The 16,379-nt window shown below is 37.9% G+C and overlaps 1 protein-coding gene across 1 annotated transcript; it reads left to right on the forward strand.

Annotated features, from left to right (window-relative positions):
- The first annotated feature begins 10,424 nt into the window (after positions 1-10,424).
- Positions 10,425-11,551, forward strand: LOC114666916 (40S ribosomal protein S29). The gene is made up of 3 exons (XM_028821957.2): positions 10,425-10,583; positions 10,902-11,001; positions 11,425-11,551. Exons 1-3 carry the CDS (start codon positions 10,471-10,473, stop codon positions 11,431-11,433), a joined length of 222 nt encoding a protein of 73 aa, XP_028677790.1. The 5' UTR covers positions 10,425-10,470; the 3' UTR covers positions 11,434-11,551.
- The last annotated feature ends 4,828 nt before the right edge of the window (positions 11,552-16,379 follow it).

Here is a 16,379-nt window from a genome sequence, read left to right on the forward strand (position 1 = left end):
CTCTTTATGGCACAATTGGTTTTTTTCAGAATATTTTCTTCAAGTATGGTTTAGTCACAGGCACTGAGCTTAAGTTTAGAGGAGTGAATTTTGGAGATAGTGCAGGGGTCTATGGAGAGTAGTTTCCAAAAGAATGGATGTGGCTGCCTGCACTTAATTGTAAACAAAGATGTAAGCCTTGGTGGCTGGTTCGCAACCCCTTCCAATTACACAGCCAGCAATACTTGCAAGTACATTAGTTTGTCTTACAATGTAAGAAGGATTCAGTCTGTACTTACAAATACAAAAATGTCCTTTTAGGCACTTTTTGCAGTGGGAGTCTCTGCAGATATGTCATTGTATTAACACCACTTGTGATCAGGTGAAACTCAGAAAGCAAACTGACTGAATGTTGGCACAGAGGCAATATAGTCCCGGAAAATAAAGGGAAAGTCAGCTGGAGAAGAGCAACTGGCTTTCTGCAGCCTTGTTATGTCTGTTCTTTTTTACATCGAAGGCCTGAAAATGTAGCAGATTAGGGCAATTCTCACTATGTCCTATGATAACGACCAAAGAAGTCCACTAAGGTCTCATCTATCCAGAGGACATTGTTTTAGGTGTTGTATGTTGTTCAGATACAACTTTACAAAACTAAACTGCTCTACCATTCTATTGCCTTCTGTAAAAGTAATACTTATTTGGTCATTTTCTGAATGGCAGGCTCATGACCTGTAACATTCGCCATACTCATTGAAGCCTGCAGAGTCATGAATATACTTTTTGGTTTCTTTCCAGTTTCTATGAAAATCATATGATCTGGTCTTTGTCTTAGTTTGCTGGGAATCTCTCTATGATAATTGTCTTGAATGTTCCCAATTTGTTATCCACTGTAGAGTAATATATTTCATATTGCTAAGAAATGATAAACCCTACAAGACTGATACGCAACAACAGCAATACAAACACATATCTTTTATACTTGGCATTGTATCACAGCAAATCTTAATGCTACACACTGAACTATATATAAGACAGATTGTTCCTTGATTTAACCGTCTGGTCCACAGTTTAAAATTACAAATTGAACAATTCAGATGTGATAAAAGTGTATATTGCACAATTTAATTTAAGGGTATTTGCATACATTTCAGTCACCGCATGTAGAAATTACAACACTTTTTCTACACAGTCCCCTCATTTCAGGGCTCTATAATGTTTGGGAGAATTGGCGTCACAGATGTTTGTGATTCCTCAGGTTGGTTTCATTGCTTCATAAATTACCTTGGCTTGCTTCTACCCTTTGGGGACTGTAGCTGCAATTCTTCGACATGAGGACAACACCTGTGCCAATGAAAGCCAAAGAAGCCATTATGAGGCCGAAGCACAAGAATAAAAACATTCAATACATCGGTGGGGAAGTTAAGGCTTGGGCATGATCATGATCCCAAACATACTGCTGAGGCAACACAGGAGTTTTTCAAAGCTAAAAAAATGGAAAATTCTTGATTGGCCAAGCCAGTCACCCAATTCAAATCCAACTGAGCAGGCCTTCCATATGCTGAAGAGAAAACTTAGGGCGAGAAGCCCCTGAAACAAGCAAGAGCTGAAGATGGCTGCATCAGAGGCTTGGCAGAGCATCACCAGAGAAAATATTCAGCACCTGGAGATGTCTATGAATCACAGACTTCAAGCAGTCACTGCAAGGGATATGCGACCAAGTCCTAAATATGATGGCTTTATTAGACCTGCGATTGCTGTGTCCCTAACATTATAGTGCCTTGAAATAAGGACCGTGTGTTGTCTTTTCTATATGCTGTGACCGAAATGTGTGCAGATCTCCTTAAATGAAAGTCTGCAATGTGCATATATGCAGGAATTGGCAAAAGTGGGTTTACAGCTCTTCATATGGAAAAATACATGCGGGGTATGATTATTAAAATAGCTTTATTAACTCAATAGCTTTATTATCTTTATAAACTCAAAAGAATCTCACAATGGCACAGTGCACTTAGGTACAATTATTTACACATTCTTGTTCTCTACTTGCTAAACTCAAGTAAACTTTAATAATAATAATAAGAAGAAGAAGACAAATAAGAAGATAAATAATACAAATAAATAATACAATAATTAATAAATAATAATGCAAGGATAAACTCTGTGTTTTGTGTACTCACAACTTTAAACCTGCTTTTGCCCACCCCTGTATGTGTCTATATATATATATATATATATATATATATATATATATATATATATATATATATATATATATATATATATATTGTCACAGATGGTTGGGGTTCTGACCCAGCCGGGACTCCTGGAAGGACCGGAAGGTGGCCTTTATATCTTCCAGGTCACAAGGGGGTAACTGCCCAGGGCTAGGAGAGGACCACAGGAAAGGAACAAGGAGATTCCAACCCATTGGGACCCGTGGCCACCGGGCCGCCTTCCCACAATCGAGGAGCTAGAGTCGGGAGCGGGAGCTCCTGGGAAGAGAGGAAAGGTGGCCACGGACTGTGATAGAAGCCAGAATAAGGGTGATTTGGTGCTGGGAGCACTGTGTGCTGTGTGGGACTGTGTATCTGTGCATAATAAATGTGTGCATTTTTATAAAGATGTGGTTTCCGACTGGTGGTGTCCAGGCAAGTCTCACTATATATATATATATTATATATATATATATATATATATATATATATATATATATATATATATATATATATATATATATATATATATATTTGCCTTGGAATGAACCTATAAACTATTTTCCATATCATAAGAAAAATAAGTGTCTGCATTTATCTGTATACCTTTGCTCCTGCCTATGTTCCCATATTTTATTCTTTACGATACTTTGTGTCTAATTTCTAACCAGTGGTGTAAACAACCCAAGCATTTTTTTTAAAGTTGTACACTTCAATTTGTTATGTCATCATCCTTATATTTTTATTTCATAATACTCAAGTAAGACTTCACCTACAGTACTGCTTGTGTGTGTGTATGTGGTATGCTGTTGTAAAGGTTCTCTGGTTTTCTTCCCCCATCCCAACAATTTGCATGTTAGGCTAACTGTCAACTCTATAATGGCCTTGTATGACATAGTCTAGAGGTGTGAGTGCCCGATATTGCTGGTATGGCTTCTGTCACCAGGAACCCTAAACTGGATTAGGGAAGTTTGATAAAAAATGTGATCTGCATCACATTTACAATATTAGAATTTTTGTGTTCCTCCTTTTACTTTTTCCAATCATTCCTCTTCCCCTTTTTCCAAATAACTTTCTAGGAAATAAACAACAAGTTGCTTTGGGGACTGAAAAAACAAACTTGTGCTCAAGACATTTCCATATTTGTAAAACAGCTGTGATGATCTCTGCAGGGTGATCTTTATTTTGCTTTGTTATGATATGCAATGCTCCACATCACTAAGAAATCAACAGTGTGCTACAGGGGTCTTTCAAATGATAAAATGTAGGTGCCTTGCTAGCAATGTAACAAAGGCAAATACAGTGATCACTGAGAATAGATGTTACATAAAGAATAATTCTGTAGAAATCAGTAAGAAGATGAGGGTCTGCTGAAATGCAAAATAAAAACAGATGTCTAGCAGAGTCTGACATCAGAGCTAAAACATGTAACCAAGGTAGTGCCTTGAGCATGGGAAACGTGCTATACAGTGCATCCGGAAAGTATTCACAGCGCTTCACTTTTTCCACATTTTGTTATGTTACAGCCTTATTCCAAAATGGATTAAAACATTTTTTTCCTCAGAATTCTACACACAACACCCCATAATGACAACGTGAAAAAAGTTTACTTGAGATTTTTGCAAATTTATTAAAAATAAAAAAACTGAGAAATCCCATGTACATAAGTATTCACAGCCTTTGCTCAGTACTTTGTCGATGCACCTTTGGCAGCAATTACAGCCTCAAGTCTTTTGGAATATGATGCCACAAGCTTGGCACACCTATCCTTGGCCAGTTTCGCCATTTCCTCTTTGCAGCACCTCTCAAGCTCCATCAGGTTGAATGGGAAGCGTCGGTGCACAGCCATTTTAAGATCTCTCCAGAGATGTTCAATCGGATTCAAGTCTGGGCTCTGGCTGGGCCACTCAAGGACATTCACAGAGTTGTCCTGAAGCCACTCCTTTGATATCTTGGCTGTGTGCTTAGGGTCGTTGTCCTGCTGAAAGATGAACCGCCGCCCCAGTCTGAGGTCAAGAGCGCTCTGGAGCAGGTTTTCATCCAGGATGTCTCTGTACATTGCTGCAGTCATCTTTCCCTTTATCCTGATTAGTCTCCCAGTCCCTGCCACTGAAAAACATCCCCACAGCATGATGCTGCCACCACCATGCTTCACTGTAGGGATGGTATTGGCCTGGTGATGAGCGGTGCCTGGTTTCCTCCAAACGTGATGCCTGACATTCACACCAAAGAGTTCAATCTTTGTTTCATCAGACCAGAGAATTTTCTTTCTCATGGTTGAGAGTCCTACAGGTGCCTTTTGGCAAACTCCAGGCAGGCTGCCATGTGCCTTTTACTAAGGAGTGGCTTCCGTCTGGCCACTCTACCATACAGGCCTGATTGATGGATTGCTGCAGAGATGGTTGTCCTTCTGGAAGGTTCTCCTCTCTCCACAGAGGACCTCTGGAGCTCTGACAGAGTGACCATCGGGTTCTTGGCCACCTCCCTGACTAAGGCCCTTCTCCCCCGATCGCTCAGTTTAGATGGCCGGCCAGCTCTAGGAAGAGTCCTGGTGGTTTCGAACTTCTTCCACTTACGGATGATGGAGGCCACTGTGCTCATTGGGACCTTCAAAGCAGCAGAAATTTTTCTTTAACCTTCCCCAGATTTGTGCCTCGAGACAATCCTGTCTCGGAGGTCTACAGACAATTCCTTTGACTTCATGCTTGGTTTGTGCTCTGACATGAACTGTCAACTGTGGGACCTTATATAGACAGGTGTGTGCCTTTCCAAATCATGTCCAGTCAACTGAATTTACCACAGGTGGACTCCAATGAAGCTGCAGAAACATCTCAAGGATGATCAGGGGAAACAGGATGCACCTGAGTTCAATTTTGAGTTTCATGGCAAAGGCTGTGAATACTTATGTATGTGTGCTTTCTCAATTTTTTATTTTTAAATAAATTTGCAAAAACCTCAAGTAAACTTTTTTCACGTTGTCATTATGGGGTGTTGTGTGTAGAATTCTGAGGAAAAAAATGAATTTAATCCATTTTGGAATAAGGCTGTAACATAATAAAATGTGGAAAAAGTGATGCGCTGTGAATACTTTCCGGATGCACTGTATAAATAAAATGTATCATTATTATCATTATTATTAAGGGAGGCTGCTGCCAAGTAGCACCTCTACCAAGAGGGATCAAATCCTAGATAGATTTTAAAAGATTTTAAAAGTTTAGGGAGAAATTTGTATGGTGTATAATTTTATATTTGCATCCATTTTTGGCATGAGTTAAGGAGGAAAGCATCTGGGCAGAATTGTCTTCCACTCAGTATCTGTAGCTGTAAATACAAGATCTTCCTCTCAAGTGTGTTATAAGAAGTTTAACAAGACAAAGATATTTTGCACACATTAATGTAATTTTGACATTAGTTTTTTTTATCAGTAGGCTTGTTTACAGTAATGTTTACATTAGTTCTTTATCCGTAGGATTGTTTAATATTTGTGTCTAAAGAGTGGACAAAGGGGATCAGTTTGAAGATGTAGGTTAGGTTAGACTTTTATTATCACACAGGGAAATTTGTTTGCAGCAGGAAGGTACAAAACATAAGGTATTGTTACACAAATAGAAGAAAATAAGCCAAGACACAACAGCTGGCTACCAGTGTTCCTATAAGCACACACACTCAAGATTAGTACAAAGAAGAACGGCTACCTATAACAGTACACAGAAATAATAATAACAGAATTCATCAGCTTCCTTGCAAGTGACAGCATTCAAAATGCTTATTGTTCTAGGAATAAAAGAGTGAGTTCTTAAATTTGTTGCTCTTTACCCTTGGGAACCTAGACCTGCAGCCTGATGACAACAACTGAAATTTAGGAAAAAGGCAATGGCTACCGTGTGACAGAATCAAGTCGTCCTTCTTTCTAACCTGTTTATATTACAGCTCAGTGATAGAAGTCTGCTGCAAACCAATCATTTTACAGCTTCATAATCTGTGCAGGCTGAATCGGAGGAGTAAGGTGAAGACCCCAAGGTAGAGGAAAATAAATCCTAATAATCAAGTTAAAAATAAACATTCTGAATTTTTTGCTTGACTGTTTAAATCACAGTTATCTTATCTCCAGAAAAGAATAGAAAGGATAGATAAATTTAAAAGAAAGAAACATTAATATTAGGAATATTACAACAAAATCTCACATCTGGATGCAATTAAAAAGGTTCAGAAGGCAAGTTGAATTTCTCACAAGACATTCTTATTATGAACTTTTTTTATGGATTAATCTCCCAAGGATTTTGAACTCTAAGAAATGCTGGACCTAAAATAACAAAGCATGTTAGCAACAATAGTAGTATTGCTTACAGTGAAATTTGTACTTGTATGTCTGATCAACATCTAACATATTACCACTATACAGCACCATGATAAACAAAAATACAATCAAATGCATGATTTTATTTTATTTAATAAAAACTGCTTGATGTACCCTTTACTTCTGTTTCTATTATCCAATTTCATGAAACCTTGAGGGAAGAAAATCCTGAGGAAAAAACTCGATTATAATTAGCATTTCTTACATTTGCAAACATTGGAGATGTTAAAGCATTGGTGACCAGTCTCAATAGTCAAGGTCCATAACGTGGTTTTTCTGTGTGCCTTTCTTTTAACATTTTTTTCTCAGTTTGTACCTTACTACAGATATTGAATTGTCTGAAATCTGAAAGGATGATCACCCTAAGGTCTGCACCCATTTCGGAGCTATAATTTAGAGGAACAAACAAACAGATCATCAGTCAGCCTACAGTTATTACCCCATGGATCGAAAATCTAGAAATATAAAACGCAGGTGTAATTCTTACAACTCATAGACATATACAAGTCTGTGTATTGTAGTGCCACCTTCTGGAAGACTTGTAGAATTTAAAGATTTCATAGAGGTTCTTAACAGTTACATTCATGCTATACAGCAGATCAGTATTTCTTAAAGCTGAGTTCTGTTGAAACCTGCGGGGGGTTCAGCAAAAACATATAGGAGTTCCAAGAGCCTTCAGTCATAATGGCTTGTATCAGCTGTAACTACCGGGAAAATTAGCGGCGAACAACGAATAACATGAATGTGATGTAATACTGACTGTGCCCCTCTACTCACCTAAACCAGAAAGTAAAGTTTCCTCTGTCTGTCATGATACCGTAGTTACTAAACGTCTCTGCCGTCTGATGCATGGAGTGTGGCATTCGTGACTGTGCATCTAGTTGTGCACATTAACTAAACTGAAAGTATTAATATTCTTTTGCCAAGTTGTTTTCCCTGCCTAAGTTAAAGTCATCCCTGATGAAGGATCGCAGGAATCGTGGGGTAGAGGGGTCCTTTCATCGGATTGGCTGGCCCAGCGCTGTTTCGGCTGTGGGAGGCAGCTTGATGGCTGAGGTTTCCAGGACTCTAAACAAATCCAAATCATATGTATATGATATCATCTACTGTTAAATTTTGCTCCGTACTTGTAATTTTTTTTATTTTTATACTGTATTGAGGATTTGTTCTGTTCTGTGTATTGTATTGTATTGACCCCCTTCTTTTTGACAGCCACTGCACGCCCAACCTACCTGGAAAGGGGTCTCTTTTTGAACTGACTTTCCCAAGGTTTCTTCCATTTTTCCCCCTACAAGGGATTTTTTGGGAGTTTTTCCTTGTCTTCATAGAGAGTCAAGGCTGGGGGGCTGTCAAATGGCAGGGCCTGTTAAAACCCATTGTGGCACTTCTTGTGTGATTTTGGGCTACAGTAATCCCTCCTCCATCGCGGGGGTTGCGTTCCAGAGCCACCCACGAAATAAGAAAATCCGCGAAGTACAAACCATATGTTTATATGGTTATTTTTATATTGTCATGCATGGGTCACAGATTTGCGCAGAAATACAGGAGGTTGTAGAGAGACGGGAACTTTATTCAAACACTGCAAACAAACATTTGTCTCTTTTTCAAAAGTTTAAACTGTGCTCCATGACAAGACAGAGATGACAGTTCCGTCTCACAATTAAAAGAATGCAAACATATCTTCCTCTTCAAAGGAGTGTGCATCAGGAGCAGATCATGTCACAGAGATAGAGAAAAGCAAACAAATCAATAGGGCTGTTTTGCTTTTAAGTATGCGAAGCACCGCCGGTACAAAGCTGTTGAAGGCGGCAGCTCACACCCCTTCCGTCAGGAGCAGGGAGAGAGAGAGAGAGAGAGAGAGAGAGAGAGAGAGAGAGAGAGAGAGAGAGAGAGACAGAGTTTGTTTTTCAATCAAAAATCAATACGTGCCCTTCGAGCTTTTAAGTATGCGAAGCACCGTGCAGCATGTCATTTCAGGAAGCAGCTGCACAAAAGATAGCAACGTGAAGATAATCTTTCAGCATTTTTAGACGAGCGTCTGTATCGTCTAGGTGTGCGAACAGCCCCCCTGCTCAATCCCCATACGTCAGGATCAGAGAAAGTCAGAGCAAGACAGAGAGAAAAGTAAGCTGGGTAGCCTCTCAGCCATCTGCCAATAGCGTCCCTTCTATGAAATCAACTGGGCAAACCAACTGAGGAAGCATGTACCAGAAATTAACGCAAAAAATCCGCGATATATATTTAAATATGCTTACATATAAAATCCGCGATGGAGTGAAGCAGCGAAAGGCGAAGCGCGATATAGCGAGGGATTACTGTATACAAAAATAAATTGTATTGTGTTCTTCTTCTTGCTCCCGTTAGGGGTCACCACAGCGGATCATCTTCTTCCATATCCATATCTTTCTGTCCTCGTCATCTTGCACTGTTACACCCATCACCTGCATGTCCCCTCTCACCACATCCATAAACCTTCTCTTAGGCCTTTTTCCCTTGCCTGGCAGCTCCATCCTTAACATCCTTCTCCCAATTTTTTATTACCAATACAAGTAAATGACTCAAATTAGATTTGTTTCTAAATGAATGCTAGGGAGATTTTTGCTGTTTTAGTGAAGTCACATTTTTAAAATGAATAAGAACAGAAATAGCTCTATTCCTATCAAACCTAAACTGTGACCTTGTGCAATTGTTAAAAGATACAGACTGGAATATGAAGTCATGTTAATCTGCAGTGATACTTCAGCTTTGGAAAAACTTTAACTTAACCACTTGAGGAAACACATAAATAATATTTAACGGTTAAATTAAAGTAGAAGACCAAAGAAGAAAATTAAACTTTGTATATAGAGAAAAGCCAAGCAAAATGACACCTTTTATTGGCAAACTAAAAAGATTACAATATGCAAGCTTTCGAGGCAACTCAGGCCTTCTTCAGGCAACACCCTAGTACTACAAACTTTGTATACAAAGAATTGAAAACTTTTTTTTTGATAACTGACCAAATGAATGAGGTGGAAAAGGGAAATGAAGATTAAAATTTTACCCAGCTAGAACCTGTTATGATAAATCATTTACAAAATATCATTAGTTAAATCTGAAGAAGACTATTTTCCTAAACGTCAAAACACAGGAGACGTGTTTTTGTGATTTCTGGATCGATTTAATTTTAATGAACAGTAAAGGAACGATTTCAATACGAATGATGAAGATATGTTGACTTATTTTTCGTCATTCATTTTATTAAAAGTTTTTGAAGATTAGTTTACTTCTTCGTAAATTTTAGTTTACGAAGGTTCCTCCTTCAGTTTGCTTCTACATGCTTATGTGAAAGATTTTCCAATGTCACTGCAACAAAAGCAAATGATCAAAATTGGCTAAATATGACACTTACTACACATTAAAGCTACGTTTAAAAAACCCTATATACTAAATATTGGTTTTTCATACGAGGACAGTACAAACATTAAACCATTTTTATATTACGTTTTGCATAAATATATACTGTATATGCTTATATTTATGAATATTTTTGATAAAAAAATTTCACAAAACTATTTTGTAATGTCCTTTTTTATAGGGGTTCCGTAGATCAACACATCTCTGTTCAACCAACCAGTGAATACACAAATCTGTCTATCCGTTTCCGAATCGATTCCGCGTAATCAAGTTCAGGATCGTGCAAAGCCTTAGTATATATACCCAAGTAGAAATTAAAGCTCAATAGATTGCGCATCGCCGACACTTGCAATATATATGCATTACATTACTATTTCTCCAACCTACGAGGAAAAGTGGAATCATAGGGTACTGTTACTTTAAGCTAACTTTATTTATTTGTTCACTCCACTGACATCCTTCTGCCAAGCGATATCGTGGTGCACTATGGGAGTAAGAGGAGGGACCACTGGCGCAAATTAGCGCATGCGCGCCGGTTTGGGTCTTCCTTTTCGATCTTGTCGAGACAGAGAGAAGATGGGTCACCAGCAGCTCTACTGGAGTCACCCTAGAAAATTCGGACAGGGTTCCCGCTCCTGGTTAGTAATTTTTCTTTTCCAAGTTCGCTTGTACTCTGCGTGAAAAACATAGCTGTCTGGAAGCCTTTTAAACACTAATTATTTGACGTGATAGTGCAGTCCATTCCTCGTGGATTCGTAACATGGCGGCGAAAATGTGAAATCATGAAGGGCCAAGGGGGACGTGCTTACGTTAGGAAAGAGCCTGCTATGAATTACTGTATCTCAACTCGCCGAATTAAGCTTTGAACTAGCGTGAAATTGTTCAAATGCCTGTTACAGAGCATATCTCCAGATGAATGGCTTTCTCAAGTGAGTGTTTTTTTTATTATTTTGCAGCCGAGTATGTTCTAACAGGCACGGACTGATCCGAAAATACGGACTGAACATGTGCCGTCAATGTTTCCGACAGTACGCCAAAGATATTGGCTTTGTTAAGGTAAGATTGTGTTGTATTCATTGAAATTAACACTTGTGTAAATCATTAATGATTCGCCCAGCATCAAGGTTTAATGAATGACGGCGATGCCAGGAAGCGTCGACTGCATGTGATGTTTTTTTTTGCCTTCAGTTTGGAGGGGTCCTTGTTCCCTTCAGTTTGCATTGTCGTTGTTGAGCAGCGTTTCTAGGAGCAGGCTTTGCTTGTCATAATGTAATTTTTAACAGTGTAGTTTAGAATGGGTGGATTAATGGGGTCTTTTTTTGCACTTGCATATGATCATCTACAGTTGTCAAAAGTAGGTCGTGGGAATCGTCTGCATCCTAGTGGACTTGAAAGGTGTAAAGCTATAGTGTTTAACGTGGCCTTTTGAATATGTTTCGTTTTCTTAGTGTACTAATTTAATTTTTAATTTTTTTGCAGCTTGATTAAAGAAAAGCCTCATTGGATTTGATATGACTTGCAGTCAACATGGCGTGTCACACTGAAGTTTAAACAAAATGGACATTTGCTGTATGCATAGTTTGGAATAATAAAATTTTGGATTACAGTATGTGTCTTGTACTTGTGTAAATGCTGTTCAAGAATGTTTTATGTTGATGCTGTTGTTTTACTCTTATGTTCCATTGCGCAAATGACATTCCTAGGATTTCGGTAAAACATTTGTCAGTTAAAATTTTTTGCTTGTTTCTCATCTTTCTTTAGATAGCTGAAATCCAGCTCAAATAGGCCTATTTGTTAGTTTCCCAGGTGATCTTCATTTAAGGTAACCTCACTTAGTTAATACACATTATTAAGCAATGCATAATTCTCATGCAATATGGGGAGGAAGAAGGAGTGCAATGTTTTGAAAAGGCATGAAAACGATTGATATTGTGAAAACTGAGGAGAGATAATTGAACTGTGAAAGGTTTGTGAGGGATTCAGAACAGACAAATTTGGTCAGATAAATGACCAAGTTTCTATCAGACTAAAGCTATTTAAAGGGCAGTTATTTAAAAAGCCACTGTTGAGCAGCAATCCGGTATTTGAAGCTGCTGGTGTCTCCTGGAATCCCATAGAATATCTTAATGCAGGATCCTCCAGATATGTCACCCCTAAACAAAGCTCACGAAGAGAAATGTTTGGAGTGGGCTCTGGTTTTCATGTCCTTCTATTTTCTAGCAGTTTTTTATTCACAGATGTATGACAGACTACACTGGATGAACCAAATGGGTGATTGCCCACTTTTTTCCAAAGACTATCAAAAAGGTGGAGTGATGTGGGGCACATAGCAACCAAGGAGTTAATGTTGTTATGGGCATAAAGGGTAGAAGAAAATGGTGTGGTCACCATCATCCCCTGAACTTTGCTTTTTTAAAAACCTGTTTGGTGTCCTTAAAAGGAAGATGTAGGAGGGTGGGCAGCAGCTGTGGTAGCAAATACTGACATGCTCAAATGAGATACAGGTGAAAACTATATGTGAACTTACAAGCTTACCTGAGAAGGGCTCATGTATTAATATATAACATGACCTGAACATTTTTGTTTTCAATTATTTTTGGAAAGTCTGTGCATGCAGCAAATACATTAGATTTTGGTTTCAAATTCTTATGAACACGGTTTTCAAACTGCATTTTACATAATTTGGAATGTATTTGGTAATCTTTTAAAATATTAACGTCAAGTTTTGCTAGTAAAGTCCACATAATACAATTGTACTATAAATAAATCCACAAGTATTAACTATTTAGACAAAAGGTATATGTAATAATTTTGGAGCACAATGTATAGGCATCTGTCTGAATTTTTTTGACTATCCACTTCTCTATGCTTTTTAAATTGATAGTGTAGTTTTGATTTGGGGTTGAATTTGATTTAATAATCACAAAAACAATGTATATTAAATATACTATATTTTTATTCACGTGCAAGTACACAGCAGCATTGGTGATTGTGAAAGTTATCAAAAACACCCACTACTACCTTCTATTTTGCAGCTACATTAATGATTTCAAAATGCTTTGGCTATATACATATAGTCTTCGGTCTTCATTTTTTAACAAACATTTTTAGTTTTATAATTACAGATGTTACACACTGCTAGTCTTGAAACAGGAAGCATTAAAAACATTCAAGTCTGTGTGCTTTGCCATTCATAGGACAAGAAAACTAACCAAAAGTTCGGTATCAGTGCACATGTTGTAGGAAATAATTTTATAGTGAGTTAAGTGTAGAGTTGGACTGTAGATTTCTGGATGACCCTCTTTCTACAGTACTTTTTTTGTATTTGACATTTCATTACATTTATAACTGCTTTTTAAAATTTTTCTTGTGAAGTCATTTGTAACTGACACATTTACAATGATCATAATCACACTGGTTTAATAAGAAACTGGCCCTAAAAATGTATCCTGAATTCAGGTTCCTTGTGTATCATGTTTAGCTATTCTGTCTGCTGCTCTGTGGTTTCTTTCCCAAATGACTGCAGTGCAAGTTTTTCATGTGCATTGTGAACAATGGCAATAAAACAATATAAACTAAAAAGATGGTATAGTATGCAACATGTAGATAGAATATGTATTTGTAAGTCTGCGTGTTCTTAATTTATATACACACAGCATACAGTGCTACAATAGTTATGACTTGCTGTTCAGTAACGTTTATGACTTTTGAATATAAATGGTCACAGAATCTACTGGTCTGAGAGCCATTGGTCCTGTTCTGTTGGCCAGAAGGAAGGAGTGAGAAAAGCACCTGTGCAGGATGGCTGAGGTCTTTAATTGTACTGTTTTGCCTTGTAAAGCAGTGAGTGCTGTGTATGTCCAGAATGCAAAGCATCTGGGTGCTGGTAATATTACATATCTTCACCACACCCACTGCAGTGCTTTGTAATCTCCAGTTAAGCAGGTGCTTTATGGAAATATAATGCAGCCAGTGAGGAGGTGGAGAAATCTGCACCTCAGACATATTAGAATACAGAGGCATTGGTGAGCCATAATGTCAGTAGATAAAATGTGGTGGTGTAGGATTCAGGCTGCGTGTCATTTAATGCTCTAAAGATGAGATGCACAATGTTTTAGTCTGGGCCATGAGTTTGCAGAAATAGGTTTTGTGCAAACACCTGAAGCCCTATGCTATGGTAATATGATAATAAGGGCATTTCACAGAAATAAATGTAGGTGTGGCAGAGCTCTAAAGCATGAAGTACTATGAACCTGCCTATGCACTGCTTCTTTTTTAATGTTCTTTTTATTTTGGCTCTGCAATTGGCCATATTGTAAGTTCTAAAACCAACCAAATGAAATGATCTTAGAAAGCACCTTCTGATTTCACTTGTATCTTATTTGTCATTAACTAGACTTTGAAGCAGGTTAAAAATCTTGGTTTTAAATATTTCCACCTTATGCATAATACAAGTGCACACAAATGTTGTGTTTTCCGTACTGTGTGAAACACGCCCTTCAGCCCAGTTGGACACACTGATTTCAAGAGGTGAGGCAAAAGGCATGACTGTGACAGAAAACAATAGGAATCAAGTGCAATTCCAGGATATAATCTCCTATTGGTAATGAGAAATATCACTCTGCACATTTTTATCATAGACAATTATCTATTAGGGTTATGTGATTCCATGACCTAGCCAAACCGCATTTTGGGCATATCAAAATACTACTGCATGAACCTCCATAATTCCAATGACAGTTGCAATTACTTAATAGTAACATGCTTTATATTTATGACAGTTTTATAGTTATTTATAAAGCATTAAGCAAACAATCTTACTGCATGTAATTTGAATGTTGCGATATACCTGCCATATACAAAATTATAACTGGTGTAAGTCTGCCAGCATGGGTTGAAAAGTAAGAGTTCACAAAGTCTTTAAATTCAGTATAACATCTAAACAACAATACACTAAATGGGAACTTTCAATTTGCAAAAGGAAATATTTAATTGGGTTATTGTCCATTCGATAATTTAACAGAGAATGAGTGTTGTTAAGTCACTCAAAGGCCAATTACCCATGAGAGTTTTTTGTTGTTGTTTTTACAAAACCATAAAGCAGCTGTGACCAAATGATTGGTTGGTGTCACTTCTGGAGGCAACCTTGACACTCATTGAGGGACACAACTGTTGAAGGATATATGTTAAGTTAAAGTGGCTTTTAGTGCAATAGTAGGACATTTGGATTGGAGTGATCTACATTGCATACAATAGCAGCACAATTGTTGAAAACGAACACCTTCAGATCTGCATTCATGGTCTGGCTCTGTGTAAGATCGCCTTCTTCCTTTAAGGTAAGGGGCCCTGAGTAATATTGGCTTTCTTCCTTTCAGTTAACCCTGGGTTGGGCAAAGTCGGTCCTGGAAAGCCACAGTGGCTGCAGCTTTTCATTCCAACTGAACTGCTTATTAGAAACCAATCCTTGCCAGTCTCGCACCTAATTTAATTTTATGGCTTGTTAGTCTGCAATGTAAGGTTCTTATATTGTTGATTTTTTTCCTTTCCAAGGATATCATCCAAATGATTTGAAGCCTAAAATGGATCATTTTCAGTTTGTCACATTTTCTATTACATGTTTTATTAAATCAAACAGTGCATGATGAACACACACAGATGTAAATGAAAATAAACTGAATGGAGAACTACTGGCTCCTTTGTTATTTACATTTTATTGCTAATAAGGAGCCATTAAAACAAAGAATTCAGCTGTTTAAGATTGAAATAAGAAATTAAGGGTGGGGAACCTTAGCAAGCGAGACCACTAAATGAAGCATCAAAATGTCACTTAAGCAATAAGTGCTTCATCAGCAATAATTGACTTCTCATTAAGAAACTGGGTTAGAACAAAAACCTGCAGCCACTGTGGGCCCCCAGGACCGACATTACCCACCCCTGAGCTAGCCCATTTGGGGAAGTTTACTGTGATTGCAGCTTTGCCAATATTCTGACAGGTGGATGAAGCTTTCGGTTTACTGGTCAGTTTGTATGTCCATCCTCATTTATTACTGTGTTTATTTACGTTATCTATCGTTTATAATGAAAATTTTTGGAACTAAAAATTTGAGATCTTACCTACCCACTTACTGTCAGGCCCATAAGTATTTGGACCGTAACACAACTTCCATAATTTTTTCTCTGTACACCACCACAATGGATTTGAAATGAAGTAATCATTATGTGATTGAAGTGTAGACTTTCTGCTTTATTTTAAGGGGTTTACCAAAAATATCGTATGAGCCGTTTAGGAATGACAGCCATTTTTCTGCATAGCACCCCCATTTGAAGGGCTCAGAAGTATTTGGACATTTGATTGACTAGCTGTTCCTTAGCCAGGTGGGAGCAGGTCCTTCATTATTTCATTAACTATTAATCAGGTAGAAGGTCTGGAGTCA

Source organism: Erpetoichthys calabaricus, chromosome 16, assembly GCF_900747795.2.
Source record: "Erpetoichthys calabaricus chromosome 16, fErpCal1.3, whole genome shotgun sequence".
Classification (NCBI taxonomy): domain Eukaryota; kingdom Metazoa; phylum Chordata; class Cladistia; order Polypteriformes; family Polypteridae; genus Erpetoichthys; species Erpetoichthys calabaricus.

What these genes read in the sequence shown, in the direction of transcription:
- LOC114666916 (XM_028821957.2), top strand. Translation starts at nt 10,471, where the DNA reads ATGCGCGCCGGTTTGGGTCTTCCTTTTCGATCTTGTCGAGACAGAGAG. An exon ending in GGACAGGGTTCCCGCTCCTG is followed by an intron (nt 10,584 to 10,901) that starts GTTAGTAATTTT and finishes ATTATTTTGCAG; the next exon opens with CCGAGTATGTTCTAACAGGC.